At 36.7% G+C, this 21573-nt stretch overlaps 3 protein-coding genes and 1 pseudogene across 3 annotated transcripts; 1 reads left to right on the top strand and 3 right to left on the bottom strand.

Moving 5' to 3' along the window:
• Positions 1–451: 451 nt before the first annotated feature.
• On the top strand, positions 452–1801 carry LOC127901390 (uncharacterized). Its single transcript, XM_052438566.1, has one exon. It carries the CDS (start codon positions 452–454, stop codon positions 1799–1801), a length of 1350 nt encoding a protein of 449 aa, XP_052294526.1.
• A 4624-nt stretch (positions 1802–6425) lies between these two features.
• LOC102620078 (flavonoid 3',5'-hydroxylase-like) lies at positions 6426–8748 on the bottom strand (annotated as a pseudogene).
• Positions 8749–12866: 4118 nt separating this feature from the next.
• Positions 12867–15052, bottom strand: LOC102627946 (cytochrome P450 71AU50-like). The gene is made up of 2 exons (XM_006477205.4): positions 13877–15052; positions 12867–13713 (listed from the first exon to the last, which is right to left on the bottom strand). Exons 1-2 carry the CDS (start codon positions 14825–14827, stop codon positions 13087–13089), a joined length of 1578 nt encoding a protein of 525 aa, XP_006477268.2. The 5' UTR covers positions 14828–15052; the 3' UTR covers positions 12867–13086.
• A 1299-nt stretch (positions 15053–16351) lies between these two features.
• LOC102627656 (flavonoid 3'-monooxygenase CYP75B137-like) lies at positions 16352–19684 on the bottom strand. The gene is made up of 2 exons (XM_052437848.1): positions 18272–19684; positions 16352–17270 (listed from the first exon to the last, which is right to left on the bottom strand). The coding sequence occupies exons 1-2, from the start codon at positions 19235–19237 to the stop codon at positions 16650–16652; spliced, it is 1587 nt and encodes a 528-aa protein (XP_052293808.1). The 5' UTR covers positions 19238–19684; the 3' UTR covers positions 16352–16649.
• Positions 19685–21573: the final 1889 nt, after the last annotated feature.

The following is a 21573-nucleotide window of genomic DNA, read 5'->3' as shown; positions in this document are numbered from 1 at the left end:
ATACCACCAAAATAAATATGTAAGTAAAAAAAAAGTTATATTAGATACATATATAACAAAGCATTCACACAAGTAATTTGTAAACGGAAGAATGACAGTTTTAGTTCTTTTTTAGAAATTATTTTTACCATTTTAATAGCATTAAAAAGCTATTAAATACTAAAATGGTAAAAATAATTGTGAAGAGGGACTAACTATGACATTCTGGAAACCCAGATATCTCTTTGTGTGCTTTTTCTCTTTGACGAGAAAACACCAAATGGGAGCTAGGATCGGATTTGTGGAATCCGGAAATGTGCTCAGTAGGTGAGCGTCATTATAGTTCTGTTTCTTTTTCGTTTTCATTGATCTTTATAAACCTTTTTCTTGAGTTTGTAAGAAGGAAGTCAAAAGGGGAGGTTGAGGAGATCTTTGTACTCTTCTTTAAAGTAAGGGGGTTTGTTTTAAAATGATGGAAACGGAAGAATTAATTAGAAAATGCAGTGCGATAACATTGGAGGAAGAAGAGGAGGACAAAGTCATATTTGGGGGTAGTATGAAGGCAAAAGGGGAAAAAATAGCAGCAGGTTGCCTGGTGGGGAAAATCCTTTCCACGAGAGGAATCAGCTATGAAGGAGTCAAAGCTGCTCTTCAACAAGCATGGCGTCCAGTGGGTATGATTAAGGTAGAAAGCTTGCGACACAAAATCTTCATGTTCAAGTTCTATTCAGAAGAAGATAAAAGGAGAGTGCTAATGGGAGGGCCGTGGCACTTCGATCGAGCCCTCATTGTTCTGGAGGAACCCAAAGGGATAGGAAATGTCGCAGACCAACCTTTCTCACATGTCTCTTTTTGGGTTCAACTACACAATGTGCCTCTGATGTGTATGCAAATTAATACAATACGAGAAATGGGCTCAAAGATTGGGAGAGTGGAAGATGTAGCCACTGATGAAACAGGAGATTGTTTTGGAGAATATATACTTGTCAGAATCTCAATAGACATCACAAAAAGGCTGAAAAAGGTCCTTAGAATCCAACAAGAAAATGGAGAAGAGATAGTGGTAGGTGTGGTTTATGAGAAGTTGCCAGATTACTGTTTTTGTTGCAGCCATATCGGGCATCAGTTTAGAGAGTGTGCACAGTACAAGGGCCAACCAAAAGAGAGTTTGGCATATGGAGCATGGTTAAAGGCAGTCCCGTTAGCTGATCGTATGAGGTTCCAGAAGAGCAAAGACAAGGATAGAAGGGAGTATCGAAGATCAGAAAGCTCGGAAAACACAGAGACCCACCACCACCAACATCCAAACCCGACAGAAGCAAACGGGGCAGGGGCAGGGCAAGACAAAGATGCAGCCAACAATAATTTAATGAGATTAAGACACATTGAAGCGGAAACTGACAACTCATTAATGCCTCAAGGGACACAATCGAGACGAGATCAAATCAGTAGGGAAAATCAGCTTGTTGCAGCTGTGTTGGGAGAAAAGCCTGAAAATATGGGTCAAATGGCGGGAATTATGAGTGGAAATAAAAATGTGGAGGGAAAGGAAGGGAACCAAAATTCTCAAACGGGCCGAGAAACACACCAACTTGCATCAACCCAAATGAGTTTAGTTGAAGAGGTAGTGGATAATGGGTCTTTTCTAAAGAAGCCCAAAGCTAAATGGAGAAGATGGAAAAACCAGGCCCGAAGGGCTCAAGACTCGAGAAACTCCAAAGCCGTTCTGAAAAATGCTAAGAGGGCCAATTGTGAAAAGATAGCTTTTAGCCCAACAAAAGAAGTTAAAGCTCTCAAGCCCAAGCACGAACACATTAAGTAGAGTTATGAAGGGATCCCTTTCAGCAAAGCTCAAGCTGAGTTGGGAAGAAACAACTATAGAAGTAGCAGAAGCAGGAAGAAAGACGGGAATTAAGATATCGGTGGAGGCTGGAATCCAGCCCCGCCGACAGCAATGAAAATAATAAGTTGGAACGTCCGAGGTTTGGGGAATACTCGGACGTTTCTTGCATTAAGGGAGATTCTCCAAGAGCACAAGCCGCAAATTCTTTTTGTTTGCAAAACAAGAATAAAGCCTAGGCAAATGACGGATAGAGTAAAGTGTTGGGTTTCGATAATTGTTTTAATGTAAGTAGGAATGGTATGAGAGGCGGTCTAGCACTGTTATAGAGCAGCGACGTGAATGTAGCTATTGCCTCATACAGTAATCACCACATAGACGCCATAGTTCAAGGAGCAGAGGGGATGAAATGGAGATGTACTGGGGTGTATGGGCACCCGGAGAACAGCCAAAAACGACACACATGGACACTTTTAAGGAGGTTGGCAGGTTTGTTCACTCTTCCATGGCTTTGCTTCGGGGATTTCAGTGAAATTCTGAATTTAAAAGAGAAGCTAGGGGGTAGAGAAAGAAACTTGAATATGATAACAAAGTTTTGAGAGGCTGTAAATGATTGTAAGCTGATGGACTTAGGGTGCAGGGGATACCCTTTTACCTGGTCGAATAGGAGGTTTGGGCCGCATTATGTTGAAGAAAGGCTTGATAGATTTCTAGGGAGTGAGGGCTGGAGGAGCAGTTCTTTTGATTTGATGGTTTCAAATTTAATCTCTTGGGGTTCCGATCATAGCCCTATCATGCTGGAAATGCAAGACCAAAAAAGGTTCTTGTGCCTTAAAAGAAAACGGAAGCCAAGGATTCACTATGAAGATATGTGGGGCCATTATGAAGAATGTAGGCGTATTGTGGATGAAGAATTGAGGCAAGGGGGCAGCCGGTTCGATGGGGATCTTGTGCAATCTTTTCAGAAGGCAACCAATTGCTCAATGGGAAGGCTGCTGGTATGGAGCAAGAAAGAATTCAACAATAGAAAGGAAAAGCTAAAGAGACTAAAGAAAAAGCTCGGTGATATGAAGCTCAATTATCAGCATTTTGAAGAAGCGAATGAATTCAAAAGCACTAAAGATCATATTAAAAGGCTGCTGCTAGATGAAGAGGTTTACTAGAAGCAAAGATCCCGGGCCGATTGGCTTAAAGAAGGGGACAAAAACACGAAATATTTTCACCTCAAAGCTTCGTCGCGGAAAAAAAAGAACTGGATTGGGGGCATTTTAAACCAAGAGGAGGGCTGGACTGACGACAAAGACGAGATTGAAAAGGAATTCCATGAATACTTTGCAAAGTTGTTTACATCTTCAAACCCAACAGAGGTACAAATTGAAGCAGCTCTGGAATGCCTAAAGCCGCGGGTGAGTGCAGAGATGAATGAACAGTTAGATAGGCCTTTTACAGAAGAAGAAGTGACAGCGGCTCTTGCTCAGATGTGCCCAACAAAAGCTCCCGGACCTGATGGCTTGCCTGCAGCTTTTTTTCAGAAGCATTGGAAATTAGTAAAGTCAAGTGTTATCTCCACCAGCCTCTACATCTTGAATGATAAAGGTATAATCTCCCCGCTAAATCACACTCATATTGTCTTGATTCCAAAGATTCAAAAGCCTGAGAGTGTAACGGATTTCAGGCCGATAAGCCTTTGCAATGTTATTTATAGAGTCATAGCTAAAACAATTGCAAATAGTCTAAAAGATATGCTTAACTATGTAATTTCCCTATCTCAAAGTGCTTTCATCCCTAATAGGTTGATCACCGATAATATCATAGTGGGATACGAGTGCTTGCATAAGATTAGACATAGCAAAGGGAAAAAACATGGGCTGGTAGCTCTTAAGTTAGACTTAAGCAAGGCCTACGATAGAGTGGAGTGGAGTTTTTTAAAGCACACCATGTTGAAGCTAGGTTTCTCTAGTAATTTGGTGGATTTGGTTTTGAATTGTATCAGCACAACCTCTTTTTCTATTGTGATAAATGGAGCAGTTTCAGGAATGATCAAGCCTTAAAGAGGGCTAAGGCAGGGGTGCCCACTCTCCCCTTATCTGTTCATTATATGCGCAGAGGTGTTTTCAAATTTGCTTGCTCAGGCGGAGCAGCAAAAGCTTATCTAGGGGCTTCGTTTTGGAAAAGAGGTCTCAGTCTCCCACTTGTTATTTGCCGATGATAGCTTAGTTTTTGTCAGAGCAGCGGTAGAGGATTGCTCTCATCTCAAGGTTGTTTTTGAGTGCTACAGTAGAGCTTTGGGGCAGATTTTTAACTACCAAAAATCATCAATGTTCTTTAGCCAAAACACAGAGGAGGATCGGGCTACTGCTATAAAGGACATTTTTCAGCTGCAGGTGGTTTCTCGCCATGAAAAATATATAGGCTTGTTGTCCATGGTAAGAAGGAAGTCCAAAAGTTTTTTCAATGATGTAAAGCTCAGAGTGTTAAATAAAATTCAGGGCTGGCAGCACAAGTTTTTCTTGAGTGGAGGCAAAGAGGTGCTCATTAAGGCTGTTGCACAAGCAGTCCCAACATTCGCTATGAGTGTGTTCAAAATTCTTTTGGGACTGTGTGATGAGATCCAAAAGGAAGTGGCTAAGTTCTGGTGGGGAACAGATGGAAAAAAGAAGGGCATTCACTGGAGGAGTTGGGAGAAGCTGAGCAAAGCAAAGATAAGGGGAGGCATGGGGTTCTGAGACCTATCAAGTTTCAACCAAGCTCTTGTGGCTAAGCAAGGGTGGAGAATCATCCATAATCCAAACTCCCTGGTGTCTAGAGTCATGAAAGATAGATACTTCAAGCATGTGGACTTCACGGAGGCAGGGCTGGGGTCAAAGCCTTCGTTTATTTGGAGGAGTATCCTGTGGGGGAGGCAAGTGATTCAAAATGGAGCTAGATGGAGAGTTGGGAATGGCCAAAAAGTTAAGGTGTATTCAAGCAATTGGCTGCCCAGACCTTCAACTTTCAGGCCTGTATCAGCTCCAGCAATAAGGGTAGAATCTACAGTGGCAGGGTTAATTGATGGTCAGCAAAAATGGAGGGAGAGGCTGATCCACGACTCTTTCGCAAGGGAGGATGCGGAAGCCATTCTAAAAATTCCCCTCCCTAAAAGACCAAAAGAGGACCAGCTCATTTGGCATTATGACAGAAGAGGGAAGTATTCTGTGAAAAGTGGTTACCAAGTGGCGATGAGACTAAAATTTCCAGATCAACCTTGCTGCTCATCTCAGAATTCAGACCTTTGGGGTGCCCTGTGGAAGCTGGTCGTGCCTGAAAAGATAAAGATTTTCTTATGGCGAGCTATCAATAACATACTCCCTGCATCGGAAAATCTTTGGAAGATGAGAGTAGTGCAGGAGCCAATATGCCAAATTTACAGCAGCAATGTGGAAACTATATCTCATGCTCTGCTGGGTTGTAAAATGGCTAAGAAAATCTGGAGAAGCTCTCAATTCCCAGAGATGCTGGTAGAGAGTAAATCTCATGATATAAGTGAGATGTTACAAGGTCTGACAAAAAAGCAGCATATCAGCAAGATGGAGACTGTTGCAGCACTTTTATGGGTAATCTGGACTGCAAGAAACAAGTGGTTGTTTGAGGGGAGAAAAGATGACCCAATAAGTCTGATGGCAAGGGCTGAGTCAATAGTGGAAGCTTTCAGAAACTCCAGAAAACCTCTCGAAAACTTCCAAGCAAGAAAATAGGATGATAAGGCAAACCAATGGTGTCCTCCCCCAGAAGGCTGGCTGAAAGTTAATGTTGATGCAGCAGTGGATGAAAAAAGACAGGTAGCTGGTTTGGGGGCAGCGGTTAGAGACTAGAAGAGCAACTGCATAGCGGCTGCTATAAAGCCAAGTAGATTTTTTGGAAATGTATCAATGGCAGAAGCAGCAGCCATGGACTGGGGAATGCAGGTTGCTGCTAGAGCTGGAGGAAAATCTATACTGATAGAATCGGATTCCCATGAATTAGTTGAGCTTGTAAATAACAGAATTAGCAGCATGTCAGAAATTGTTTGGGTGATCTTTGAAATTCTGGAAAAAAAGAATGATTTCCAAAATTTTAAAGCTCAGCACATTCCTAGATTATGTAATGGCATAGCTCACTCCTTAGCTAAGTTGGCTTTGCAAAAGAAGGAATCTGTAATGTGGCTGGATGAATTTCTAGCAGATATCTTGTACCTGATTTCATGTTAATCAATGGATAGGTTTACTTCCTTTAAAAAAAAAAAAAAAAAAAACTGACATTCTGCCTTTGCAAATCTAGGAGTTAAATGAATCATTTTATTTAATATAATTAAATAAAATTTTAGTTCATCATGTATACCACCAAAATAAATATGTAAGTTTAAAAAAAAGTTATATTAGATATATATATCACAAAGCGTTCACACAAATAATTTGTAAACGGAAGAATGACAATTTTAGTTCTTTTTTAGAAATTATTTTTACCATTTTAATAGCATTAAAAAGCTATTAAATACTAAAATGGTAAAAATAACTGTGAAGAGGGACTAACTATGACATTCTGCCTTTGCAAATCTAGGAGTTAAGCTCCTTTTTTTCTTAATTAAAATCTAGGAGTAGAGCTCTAAGTTGGGTAATCTAGCTGTTGGAATAGCAACTAGCGGAGTTGCTTTCTCCAGAACAATTCCAAATTTTTCTAAGGTATCTGGCTTGGTTCCATCTGGCAATTTCCAGTTGAACATATGCACAAATGTAGCCAACACATACATTAACATCCTCTCGGCTAGCGGAAGTCCAGCACAAATTCTCTTACCCGAGCCAAATGGAAGAAAGTGAAAGTAATTTAGTTTAGTATCTTCACTTAAGAATCTATTAGGTCGAAATTCTGAGGGATTGTCCCAGAATTTGGGGTCTCTGTGCATAGCCCAAACATTCAGAAAGACCTTAGCGTTTTTGGGTATTCATAACCACCCACATTGCAATCTTGAGTCGTCCAACGGGGTATTAATAATGGAGCTGGTGGGTGCAATCTTAATGCCTCCTTAACAATTGCTTGCAGATATTGCAATTTTTGAATGTGGAATTCTTCAACAGTGTTGTTAATACCCACAACTTCTGCTAATTCTTCTTGGAGTTTTGTGATTACATCTTGATGGAGCATCAATTCAGACATCGTCCACTCCACCACAGATGATGTTGTGTTGGTACCACCAATCACCATGTCCAATTGGGCTGGCAAATTATTATCATCACTCAACAAAATCAAAGCCCTATTAAACAGTCCCCAAGTATACTTAGCAGTTCCTTTTAATTTTCCACTGGGTTTTTAAAATAAAATGTTATGGAGGGATTTTTTAAGTAATAGTTAGAATCTAAAATTTATGAGTTATGACTAAGGGAGAATAACACTTGGGTACTTAATGATTCTCACATTTATCATATAGGTCTTCATTTCTTTTTTCAAGCTACCCATTACATTCCTAACATTTTTCTTTGTTTAAAGCATAATATGATTGGTAATCAAATTCTCTTCTCACCCATGCGAATAGGGTTTGAACCCCAAATGGCCAAATCTAAAAAAATTAAAATAGAATTTTTTATCAATAAACCTAATTGACACTCTAATTACATCAAATTGTAAGAGTAGAAATATAATTTTAGGCTTCTCTTACTATTATATCCTTGTTGCTAGTCTATATATGACGTATTTGTCAAAATTTAAGAAATTTTTTATATGTAAAAATACCACATTCATCATTCACATATAAAGTTTGAATATAAAAATTACATTCATCATTCAGGAATGTAATGACTAATTGAAATAAAATTAGGGACCAATATAGTTTAAAGTGAGAAAAATTAAGACCTAAATGTCATTCAACCAAAGATAAAATTTTGACAGACTAAAGTACCTTAAAAAAAAAATTGAAACCCAAAGATATGTAAACACACATCGACAAAACTCAAATTCTTGTTTCTTATGTACCGTAAAACCTTCTAATCTTTTCTTTTCTTTTCTTTTTTTTAAAAAAAAAGAACTCTTCAGGAATTTTTTTGGAAAAAAAAATGTTGCAATAGGAAAGAAATATTACCATAAAAATGGCATTAATTTGTGAAAGAGAAATCGATCTTCCAGTGTTTGGCTCTTTATACTCCAAAAAGAAACTGCAGAAAGTCGCTCCTGGTGGCATTGTTTGCTCCAACTAGATTAGTATCATCATTTTTCATACGTTGTCGTTGATCAATTACAAAATCAAAGATTCGTTCGATCGATTGTAATACGTTCTTCAAATCTCTTTCAACTCCTTGTAAATCGAACCTGACTAACATAGGAAAGAAATCCGAAACATTAGGTCTTGCCAGTAATTGAAGGGCTTGTGACACTTCTACCCGAAACTCGGCGGCGAGACTTGTCCCCTTGTCACCTTGAGTCGTGCCACCCCATAACATGCTAGAAACCATGTTGATCATCGTTACATATGCAATATCTCCAATATCGATGGCCTTGCTATCCTTGTTATATATCTCTCGAATAATCTTCCGCATCTTATCTCTCCGGAAAGCATAAACTGCATCAAGATTTGCTTTACTTAACACCTCGTGTACGAATAGTTTGCGTCGGATCTGCCACTTAGACCCATATGATGCGAACACAATGTCACTTGCTCCATAAGTTAAAGCAGAAGCTGTGATAGTTGGATTGCGGTTGGCAAATTTTCTGTCATGGTCACGTACCACCTCTTTTACTAGCGTTGGAGAGCTGATAATGATGTACAATTTACTTCGAATCCAAAGCTTATAGATTGGACCATAAACAATGGCCAAATCCATGAAAATGCGATGAAGGTTTCGCCCGAGGAATGGGAGGTAGCCGACGAGGGGCAGGCCACGGGGCCCTGGTGGCAACTGAGAGTTTCCTTTGCCCACCTTCATGAAGAATGGCCACAAGAAACAAATTACGACAACTGTACTGAATAGAATAACGATATTTGTCTGTGAGATTTTATGATCAACTATTTCAGTGATATTAGACAACCATGACGCTTGCCCACCGCTTGTGCTTGATGAGCATAATTTATATACATATTTTACCCTTAATAATATAATTGCTAGTTATATTTATTTGTTATTTTTAATTAATTGAATTGTTTTATTGAATAGGGAATTAATTGGAGATTGTTGATAAAAAGGGCATGAAAACACTTCAAATTGAGAAGGAATAAAGATTAAATTGGAAGACAAAAATGCAACCAAGAATTAATGGAAGTCAAGAAGACCAAAATTGGAAGTCAATCTCTTCAAAGGATGAACGGTGGGCATGCATTTGGAAAGCAAAGATTTGGCAATTTGGAATGCATGTGCTGGGCATTAAAAGAAGAAATCATTAATTGGCCTTTTGCTTTTGTGGTCAAACGTGTGCTTTGCTTTCAAAGTTTAGTAAGGAAATAATTTTAAAAGGCCTTGGTGAGTGGGCTTTATAAGTCGATGGAGAAGAATTAATGCAATTAGAATCCAATAAGGATTAAGCAAGTCAGTAACATTATATAAACGCAAGAGGGCCACGGGAGGAGAGAGAACTGGAGACGCAAGGATTCAAGACAGAGAAGAAAATCTGCAGCAATTCGGCTTCCCCATGGCTGAATTTATTTATTTTGTTGCTCCCAATTCAAGTATGTCTAACTAATTTTCTTATACTGAGGTTAAGGATGAAACCCTATTCAATAAAATAATTATCTTTTTATTTAATTAATTCCCTATATATGTTCTTTGATGATTATGGTTTTTATTTCACATGATTAATTGGATGTTAATAAAATCTTTTCATCAATTCTGTCATGCATTATTGATTGTTAGGATTAATATTCGATTAATTCTATGCTTGGATCTATAAAGTTTATACATGATTATCTTTGATTTTATGTCTTTCATTAAATTGTTTACATGGAGTGCTTAGGAAACTTTGACTCTTTGTTATTCAATATGTTTACATGAGATTCTTAGATGTCATATTATTAAGCAAAAAAAAGAACCTACATTAGATTTAATTACTTGGGCTTAATTGTTATATTCATGAGATGACATAGATTGATTTCGAGTTGTCACTCTAAAATTGGGGATTAATTAATAATTAGATAATTACTAGTTGAATAGTGGTGGATTTTGAAACATTGGTAATTCTTATCTTATTGAATTCTCCTTTATTTTAATTGCTTCTTTAGTTTAATTGGTTTAATTTTCTTAAAAACTCAATTTGCTCAACTAGGTTAGAATTAATATTAATTTTAGATTTAAATTAGACTTTTCAATTTATAACAATCCCTGTGGGATCGACCTCGTTATCACTATTCTATCTCTAGATTCGTGCACTTGCGAGTACATTAAAATTTTCAGTGCTCATCACGTTGGTATCTGCCCTCGAATAGAAAGGAAATTGAAAGAATAGAAGACACTGGGACTATGTATGAGTTGGGTTCTGTAAATTGTTGTTTTTTCTTCCGATGATTGGATCATCGTGAAATCATAAATGCTACTAACTAGCTAGTGTACCGTCGTCGTGGATCTGGCATAGTTGTTAAGAAAATTGATTAATTATATTGCATCCATGAAGCATGAAGTGCACTCTACGTTTATCCATGAAGCATGAAGAACGCTCACCTGACGTTCGGAATCTTTCTTCTTTTTTTGTTCACATTTTGCCATTTGTGAATTGGAAAAGAGTCAAAGTAGAGTTCTCATAATTATTCCCTTTAGTTAACTAAGGTGTCTAAGATTTTGTTGTCATCTATTATTATTATTATTTTTTAAAAGAAAGCAAAATTTTATAAAGTTTAAAGAGTAGGATTTGATTTAATAGCGCTGCAATTTACCTCGACTTTAACTTCAATTAGCGCTGCTATTTACCTCGACTTTAACTTCAAATCGCGCCCCGAATATTGCCAAAAACATTGCGTTTTGCTTTGAATAAGTTTTCCTTTTAATTGCAGCCGTGCAGCACATGTGTGAGCATTCCCTATTAAACCGAACGATGTCACTCTGCTTCAATTCATTGCAGCTGTGCAGCACGTGTGAGCATTCCCTTTGTCCTTCCATTTGCTTTCGTTTCAACTACAACACTCCGCTCAGAACTTCCAATATACTATGGGCTTTACATTGTTTGCCAGAACACTAAGTCTGAAAGCTTATTGAAACTCAATCAAACAATGGATCTAGGTCACATTTCAATAAAAAGAATAAAGAGGCTAAACATTTCCCATAACAAATCAACGATTCTTCCAGGGCACTGGAAATTTTCTAGTGACACAAATTTGTTTCCTATGGCTTCACTTACAATGAGAAAAAGAAAAGAGAGAGATATCCGCATACAAAGGAGACTATGCTTTACACCAGAGGAGAAAGCAGAAAAAGAAAAAAAAAATCAACCCTAAAGCCTTAGACCACTATCAAGACCAGCACGGTTACCTACTCTTCAATGGTCACTGCATCCTCAGCTGCCAAGGGAAAGAAAACAGAGAATCTCCACTTCAGTGAAACAGATAAAACATAGTTCGTTTTCAATTCGGGGCGGTGGTCCGTTTCTGTTTCTCTAGTTCCTCAAAAGAAAAGAAAGGAAAAATGTGTTCGTTTTTTTTTTTTTTTGATATTAATCACGAGGTGTCTTGGGGAGGGCCCCAACTGTGGGAAGCACCTTTAAGCCTGTACCACAATTCAGATTAGAAGTCCCCGCTTGAACTGGGAGGCACAGGTTCTCCCAACAAAGACGACTTCCCTGCGACTCGAACTGGGGAGCAAACCCAATCAAACTACTTAAGGGGACTCCATTGCCAGTGAAGCCAACACTTTGTTGGTAAAAAAAAAAAAAAAGTGTTCGTTTTTAATTCGAGGCGATGGTCCGTTTCTGTTTTTCTAGTTCGTTAAAAAAAAATATGTTAAACGCACCGTTTTCAATTTAATCAAAACGGTGCATTTTAAATTCGGGGCGGGATTCGAGGTTAAAGTTGGGTAAATAGCTTTTTCTTTGATTTAATTTAAAAAGAAAAGAGTAGGGATAAGATAAGATTTTGTCCATATGATGAGATAAAGGACGGTCGGTGAGGAGGTGGCAGCACAATTTCCATTTAACAGTCCCTAGCAAAATGAAAACCGCTCAATGAGGCATATGACTCATTTGTAACAGTAAAATGATGGAACCACACGAGGAATCAGCGGGCATAGTGGCCCACCTTTTAATTGTTATGTCCACAAAATATACATATCTTGCTATACTATAGCCTGAGTCATTGATTTAGAAAATAACTTGCAGACACCAATGGACTTTTAGTCTAGTGAGAAAATTTTTATACTTATAATATTGAGTATAAGTGTTTGAGTTTTTATAAAAGTATTTATGAGGGTTATTTATAATCCTCCCTCAATTATCAAATAATTGAGTGGAACCAGTCTATCCCTCACGAAATATGAGTGAAGTAGATAACTCTTGAATATTTGAGAGGGTTTAAAAAATTTAGATAGCGCTTCAGAGGAGTACATGCCACGAAAAAGGTCTCAATTGTAGAATCTGTTTGCAAATATTAATTGTAATACCTGATGTAATATCAGTAACAGTCCTATATAACAGTATTAAAAAAAAAACTTGCAGACCAAAATTTCAAAAAAAAAAAAAGAAAAAGGTTGCATTGCTCCTCTTTAATTATTTTTTTTTTTTTATATTCAAGTCCTTGAACCAATTACACGCTAAACAAGTTAATAATATTTTAGTCCAATTAAATTTCTAGTGCCAATTATATTCGTATTTTTTAATTGTTCTCTAAAAATTATGTCAATTATGTAATAGATATTTTTTTAAGAAAAAATGTGTATTACCGATTGCAAATTAATTGCTCAACATAAAAATAAAGAGGTAAAAAGGGTGAACGAAATGTCAAAACTAATGTATCAAGGTAAATCCACGAGTATTACTTGAACGTGTACATGCGCGCACACACACACATATATGTATAACATGCTCAACCTAAAAATAAAGAGGTAAGAAGGGTGAACGAAACGTCCAAAAGTAGAGTATCAAGGCAAATCCACTAGTATTACTTAAACGTGCACACGCGCACGTGCTTACACACACATATGTATAACATGACTCTTGTATATGTATTTGCTGTTAAGGCAAGCCACCACATCAATGAAATCAATTCAAAGATCCAGTCTTGTATCCCTTAAACAAAAAGCTCAGTAACGCAAGTCTTCATTACGGACGGACGGGCAAGCGCATCCTGTGACCTACTGGTAGAGCTCTGAATTGTGTAGTCTTGGTGTTGGAATGGCAACCAAAGGCTCCTTTTTCTTAATTACTATCCCAAACTTTTCAGATAAGTCTAACTTTGTGCCCGTTGGCAATTTCCACTCAAATGAGTGCAACAATGAAGCCAAAACAAACATCAGCATCCTCTCAGCCAGAGCAATCCCAGCACACATCCTTCTGCCAGAACCAAATGGCAGGTACTGAAAATTGTTACCTGAATAATCAAATCCACGAGCATCGTTCAGAAACCTCTCCGGTTGAAATTCCAAGGGATTATCCCAAAATTGAGGATCCCTATGGATAGCCCATACATTCAGCAGTAGCTTTGTGCCTTTGGGTATGTTATAGCCACCAATAGTGCTAGACTGGATTGAACTACGGGGTACTAATAGGGGCAGGGCAGGGTGCAGACGCAATGTTTCTTTCACAACAGCATCTAAATACTTTAATTTAGCCAAATGAAATTCTTCAACAAAGGTTTCCATACCCACTACTTCAGCTAATTCTTTCATAACCTTCTTCATTACTTCCGGATGTTGCATCAACTCTGCCATTGTCCATTCCACCATAGTAGTTGTGGTGTCGGTTCCACCCGTAATTATGTCCTGCTTAAAAATAACAAATGTGATTGTAATTAATTTGGTTCCAATGACTGTAAAACAAAATTTTAAATTCAATCATGTAAATCCGAAAAAATAAAATAAACTTTGGGCAAGCAAGGTGATTAGTTTGAAGTACTCTGGAAGCTCAATAAAGAAATTAAACTACCTGGATCAAGGCCTTGATTTGGATAATGCTTATTGATGAAGCGCTATCTTCGTTCTCTTGAAGCTCCAAGAGAAATTGCAAGAAGTCCTTCTTTCCTTCAGTGTCCCCCGCTGCTCCTTTAACTGAGACCTTTTTCCTGTACTGTTCAATAGCACAATTTACAATATTATCAAACCAATGGAAAATCTTCATGGTTCTCCTTTCTATTCTTTGTATATCAAACCGTGAAAGCACCGGAAAGAAGTCCGAAATGTTTGGTGTCGCAACCAACACCATGAGTTCTGCAAGCTTATTTTTCAGCTCGGCCCCGACATTAGTCCCCTTTTCTCCTAATTCAAGCACGCCACCCCATAGCATGTTCTGAATTACATTGATCAAAGTTGAAATTGACAATTCACCGATGTCTATGGGCTTGCCAATGTTGTTATTGTACACGTCTCTAATAGTATTCTTAAACTCTTGTTTTCTGAGACTGTAGCAATCGTCCAGGCTTGCATTACTCATCATCTTGCCCACAAATATTTTGCGCAGCTTTCTCCAATTAGGACCATAGTCGGCGCCTGCAATATCATTTCCACCGTATGTTGAGACCAGTGAGGCGATTGGTGCATCTCGGTTAGCAAATATCATATCTTTGTCACGAACCACTTCTTTAGCTAGTGATGGTGAGCTCACAACTACGAATAATTTGTTTCCTAGCCAGAGCTTGTAGACAGGACCATAGACTCCAGCCAATTCTGTAAATGACTTGTGGAGGTCGTTGCCGAGAAATGGAAGGTATCCTATTAATGGCAAGCCGCGGGGACCTGGTGGCTGTGGAGTACATGCTTTGCTTGATCTTTTTGTTTTCCACCAGAAGAATATCACAGCTAACATGCCAACTAAAGCAGATATAATAGCAGTAAAATTCAGGTCTTTCTCATAGCAGGGATGGTACCCCAAGAAGGCCATGAATTTAATTTTACTGTTGCAGTCGAGAAATACTCGTTGGTAGCCTTCAAAAGAAACTTTGCATTTTTCTGAAATTAAAATTGAACTCTAATGAGAGAAAATCTGGGTTTGATGATGCTGATTAACCATATATCTCGTGATCGCTGCTTTGAGAGATATTAACCATATATCTCATGATCGCTGCTTTGAGAGATAATCCATAATAGTAATTTATTTGGCAGTTGATCATAATAGTAATTTATTTGGCAGTTGATCTTTCTCTTTCTCTGATTGTCAATTACCCCAAATGTAAAATATTCCTTTTGCTGTCACTGAAGGTATGGTTCTCGAGATATTCACAAAAACACCGTAAAACCTCTATCTAATCGAATTGTTGGGAGTGGAGAAATTTATTCTTATAAAGAAGTTATAACTCAATAGAAATATAGTACAAAATTATTGTCTTTACTTAATTATTTTTAATGCAAGTGATATAGAGATAAATCATATCATGTATTAATAAATTAATAAGTGAGTCAAATTCAATGTATAGACATTAATAAATTAATTAGTAAGTGAGTCAAAATTAATGGATAGATATTAATAAAAAAAATACAGTTTCAAAAAACTAATACAAAAAGTTTCATGCCAATAAGCTACAAACATACCTGAGAGTTTATAAATATTTTAACTTCAATAAGAATATGTCTATGCTGACCAATTAATAATACCCACAAGTTAAAAAATGTGGTTGCAACTTCAAAGAACAAATCATTGTTACAAACAACTTTAGAAAAATATTTTATTCAATCTTAATTATTTAATATAACATGACATATATTTTTGAAATATTATTACTATATGGAGGTAAGTTTATTAAAACGGGACCTATAAAAAATATAACTTATTACAATATAAAATTCATGTATAGTTATAATTGATCCCAAATTAGAACCACAATTTTCTATTACTATGAAAAAGTCAGTCTTATATAAAGTATTCATATTTGGCGCTTCTATTGTATTGCATTATCATTTATCATGGTCGGCCACAACAAAACACCAACATCGAGGGCAAACAAAACAAAATAAAACAAAACATTTTGTCGAACGTAAAGTCACGCCTTTGTTGGATCTAAGGTTTTTTTAACACGGGCAAAATGTAGGTAGGTGTCACACTCATTCTCCACTTGAGATTTTATATAACCCAAAGGTCAAACAACTCCAAAATACAAGCGTCATTGGAAATTAGATACAAAAAAACTCTTTTCAATCTTAAGATTTAATGTATAGTTTATTTCTTTATTTTTTTAAAAAATAATAACGTAGAACATCATTCCATTAATTATCTAATATTTGTATAACGTATTGAGGGTGAAATAATATTTTCAGTTAGAGAAATACAAACATTTAAAAGAAAAAGAAAAAAAGAAACCACTCAAACTCAATTAAATAAAATGTTCTAGGGTAGTTGAAGTAACACGATCCGCTAATGGTCTCATTATCAGACAAAAAAAGAACAATAATAATAATAATACCACGGGCATGATTTGTAATATATATATATATATATATAGCCATCGTTAATGTATCACATCCAATATGATTTTACAGCATGGGGCTTCAACCCACAATATGATAAATACTAAATAACATTGATCATCTCCAAATTCAGTACCCCCCTTAAATAGTTATTAACTTGAACCAATTCATTTTATGCAGCAATTTTATCAATGAGTGGTCACTTTAAAGCATAAAAGAATTAATGGCACATCAACCCCATTGATCCTCAAAACATTACACAAAATGAAAGTGCTCACCGCGTAGAACTGTAGCGTACTTGGCTACTCATATAGTGCTGGATCAGATAACCTTGGTGTTGGGATTGCCGCTAGAGGATTCTTTAGCTTCAAAACAATCCCAAACTTTTCCGTAAGATCCACTTTCTGACCCTCGGGCAATTTCCAATCGAAAGAATGCAGAAGTGTGGCAACTGAATACAAGAACATTCTCTCAGCCATTGCTATGCCAGCACATATTCTTCTTCCGGACCCAAATGGAAAATAGTTGAAATCACTTCCGCTGTAGTCCCATTTAGAATTCAAGAACCTCTCCGGATTAAATTCCAAAGGATTCTTCCAAATTGAAGGGTCCCTGTGTATTGCCCACACGTTAACGAAGACTCGAGCACCCTTTGGAACAGTGTAGCCTCCAACAGTGGAGGTTTCAGTAGGGCAATGGGGCACTAATAGCGGCAGGGCTGGGTGCAAGCGCAGTGTTTCTTTCATTACAGCAAATAGATATGGCAGTTTGTAAATGTGGGACTCTTCTACTATGTTGTCTCTGCCAACAACTTCGTCCAATTCTTGCTGGGCTCTTTTGATTACCTCTGGTTTGTTCATCATTTCAGCCATGGCGAATTCAGTTGAGTTGGAGGTTGTATCTGACCCACCAACCACCATATCCTGTCCACATATAAATAGTGCACTCTGTTATGCCAATGTTTCCTACAAAACTATTCACTTCACAATATGCTTTTTTTCTTTTTTTTTCAAATGAAAAGCTTAAAATTCTTCGGGTACAGAAAAAAGAAAGAAAAAGAAAACAAGGGAAGAAACCTTCACATTCCATCGGATCTATTCATTGAAAAGAATTAATTCATTTTTTATGCACCTACAGATGCTATATTGAATTTGAATCTGATTTCGATCAATCTGAGTGACCATCAAGAGATTGATGGCTGAAGTGGTGCACTAACAATCTAAGTGATTACGTTGGACAGTGGGACTATCTTTAAAAAAATATTAAAAAAATCATATTATTTAATTTATAAATTTTACTGTAAGACCCACCAAACCTGATAAATGATAAATCTTTAGTCCACGTAAGTTTTTCTCGCGATTAGCCCATAAAATCATAGCACTTTTATTTTTTTCATATAATTAATTAAGATTTATCAATTTCAAAATGCACGAGTATACGTCACAATTTAAAGGCACAAATAATGTGATACACATACTACACATATTTCATCAAAATCTTTCATAACGGGACAAAAAACTTACGTGGGATGGTCGCATTGGAACCATATCCCATAAACTTCTTCCACAGGAACTTAATTTTATATTTCAGGAAAAATTTGTACAATAATTGACTCTTGGACCATAATAATAGGCAGCAGTTCATGTGGGCCATGAAAAACAAGTATCGCGATATGTGTGTATATTCACATAATTGAAAAACTGGAAAAATAATTAAGTACTGTAACAATTATCAACTAATTAATTAATGAATCATTTTCAAATGAAAAATCAACTTAAACCGTCTATTTAATGAGTTTTAAGCAGGCTTCAGCTCCTTAATTAGGATTGGACAAAGTAATTTAATTAATGGTTTTTAATTCTTGAACCTAGCCAACGGCCAAAAGTGTGTGTAAATGGAGAGAATTAATTAATTAATTACTTACCATAAGCAGAGCTTTGACATGAATCATGGTCAAAGGTGTCTTGGAATCAGCTTCATCCTTCAATTGTAACAGAAATTGCAGAAAATCTTTACTCTCTTTCCCACATTCTCTATCCATCTTCAGACGTTGATCAATCATCAGGTCAAACATCTTATCAAACTTGTTTTTCAACGCACGCGACTTCTTCACCAAACCTTGCAAGTCGAACCGGGCCAACCCGGGAAAGAAATCCGATACATTGGGCGTACCCAACAGCTCCGTCATTTCCGACACCACTTGCCTAAACTCCGCACCAATGCTGGCCCTGTCATCGCCTTGCACTGCGCCTCCCCACAACATGTTCGTTATCACATTCAATATCGTTAAAAACAGTTGCTCACCGACGCCAACGGTTGACCCGGCCCGAGTGTAAATATAACCTACAGTCTCACGGAGCTGACGGCGACGGAGCGCGTAGACGGAGTCTAACGTGGTATTACTGAGCATCTTGAGCACACAGACTTTTCTCAACATCCTCCACTCGGGGCCATATGGGGTCCATACGATGTCGCGTCCGCCGTATGTTATCTGACGGCCGACGATGGGGACGTCACGGTTGGCGAAGGTGACGTCGTGGTCTTTGAGGACTTGGCGGGCGGATGAAGGGGAGGTGACGACGATGGCGAGTTTTTGGCCGAGTTGAAGTTTGAGGACGGGGCCGTAGGTGCGGGCTAAGGTGGCGAAGAAAGTGTGGAGATCCGGGTCGAGAAACGGGAGATTGCCGACGATAGGGAGGCCGCGTGGGCCCGGTGGAGATGGGCATTTTTGTCTCTTCGACCTTGTAAACATCCATGCGTACCAGAAGATTGCGAAGATGGCTGAGATAATTAGAAGCGTGAGGGTGACCCCATCTTCATTAAAGAAAGTGTTTCGAAGATTTTTATATAAAAAAGTTGAGGAGGAGGAGGAGGAGTATTTGAGTGTCATGTCGGCTAATTCCTGATGCCTGACAGGATAATAACAATAGATTGGATCGGAAGGTGGAGAGTTGAAGGCTAGTGAAGAGTGAAGAACGAGCAAAATTTTCAGGTGATGGGGATATTATATTATATTTTTACCTTTCTATATCTATCATCTACGAGAGTGTGGTGGAGATCACGATGATAAATAATACAAGATAATGAAGACAACAAGTGCATATTTTCAGAGCCACGAAAGTTTGGCATTGGTATCTTCTCCTGTCTTGTGATTCCCGTCAGTTTCGGCTCTCCTGAATTGTGGTGAACTTTTGGCCTGATTTGGGACCGCCAGCGGCCAGACTGCCTTAATGATTCCTTCAAATCTTCAATGCAACCAGTAAATATTATATAAATAAACTTCGAGGAAAAATATTTATATTTCGTTTAATTTTGGTTCTCAGGAAAAATAATTATAAATAAACTAATTCTATTTTTAGTTTTTAAGATTTTTACTTTGATTAAAAATAAATTGACTAATGTAGCAAGTGCTATTAATATAATTGATGGTTAATAAATAAAAAATAATTAAATCTTAATTATTTATTAATATTAAAATATAAGTGACATAAAATTTATAAAAAATTAAAAATACTCAAACCAATAAAGCATCTCAATCTAACGTAAAGTCGGCGAGGGGGAATACTAAATACTACTTATTGGACAGTCAACTTAGGCCGGCGCGCGGAGGCAAACTAATACAGATTTACAAATGCAAGTGGGTGGGTCCATGTCCTACTGTAACATTCCTGACACATGTTACTTCAAAACTTTCAACTCACTTGAATTAAAGTAAGACTTGACCTTTGTATTTAATTACCAATTTGCCATTCGCGCTCCACTCCTCGATGGTCCAAATATCTGCAATCCAACCCAAAAATTCATTTTTCAATCATATCTCTTTGGGCTTTTCTGCTTGCACACTACTACCAGTTAAAAATACAATTGCAATTTGCAGAGGCCTTAAAGGCAAATTAAAGTGCATGCGTATTCTATCTTGTTTAAAATCATTAGAATCTTCTATGCTTAAAAAAAAAAAAAAAATTACTTCTGATGGCTGGTGCTCTCATAAATTTTTACAGAAACCACTTACGTTTCCCTTGTCGATATGTCGTGTTTGTTTGGTTTTAGTAATTTTTAACGGCTACTATTTCGAGTTGCATTGTGCTTCTTTTCTGCATTGATCTTTTTTTTTTCCTTCTTTTCTGAAATGATTCCTTACTTTAATTTATAAGCCTAATATTGCTTTTTGAAAAATAATTGTTTGAATTTTTATCATCCTGGTAGCCAATAGCCACGAAAATAAGGGGGAAAAAAAGCCATGAAAATAGGAGAAAAGCTTTCGTCCTGATAGATCAATCCCCCACAACCTTGTCTGATTCGTAATTTGATCAATCAATCCTGTCATTGCTGAATCCATTGACTAGGAATGTAAATGGGGCGGATTCTTATGGATAATGGTATTTTCAAATTCGTATCCGCTGCTTTTTTTTTTTTTTTAATATTCGTTCCTATTAAGTTTTTAATAATACTAAATTCGTTAAATAGATTAGCATTCTCCCCTTACCTCATCATTTATTGAAAAAATAACTTAATTACTGATTAGTAGTTAATAAATAAAAAATATAAAGAAATCTAATATTATTCATACACTATTATTAAATGATATACGACAGAGGATCTTTAAAAATTTAGTAGAATTCAAATCAAAAGAATATCATATTCCTTCGTTAATCACCCATTATAGTATGGGTATTTAACGAATTTTTCGGGTAATATTGGCCACTCGTTTCTTCAAAATTTATTATATATATTTAACATCATTTATAATGTAAATATAACACCAACTCAACCAAATAAATTTGAATATTTTACATTATTTAAATCACATGCATAAGAATAGTTAAAAATTAACATTAATCATATCAAAAACTATCTATGTAATGTTGGGCTCGAACTTACACATACCGCATCATGGAAGAATGAAAGAAAATTCTCTTAAAAAAGTCTCTCATAAAATAATTGTGCAGACTATAAGTGTTTATATTTTCAAAAATCGATATTTTTCTTTTTATTGTTTCTTTCTTAAAATTAAGTTTTTTAAAAATTTTAATTAACTTCAATAACTGTTATTTAACAATATATAAATTTATATTACATTACAATATTAAAAGCATGTTAGGTAAATTGGTTTAACTGATTTAATTAAAAATAATTTTTTATATTTAAATCATAATAAATGTAGTACAAATATGAACATAATAATTTTGTTTTTATACCCAAAAGAATCGGATTTGGATATTAAGC

The sequence above is a fragment of the Citrus sinensis genome, chromosome 3 (assembly GCF_022201045.2).
Source record: "Citrus sinensis cultivar Valencia sweet orange chromosome 3, DVS_A1.0, whole genome shotgun sequence".
Classification (NCBI taxonomy): domain Eukaryota; kingdom Viridiplantae; phylum Streptophyta; class Magnoliopsida; order Sapindales; family Rutaceae; genus Citrus; species Citrus sinensis.
Note: the sequence above shows the minus strand (reverse complement) of the source record. Positions and strands in the feature narration are given on the sequence as shown.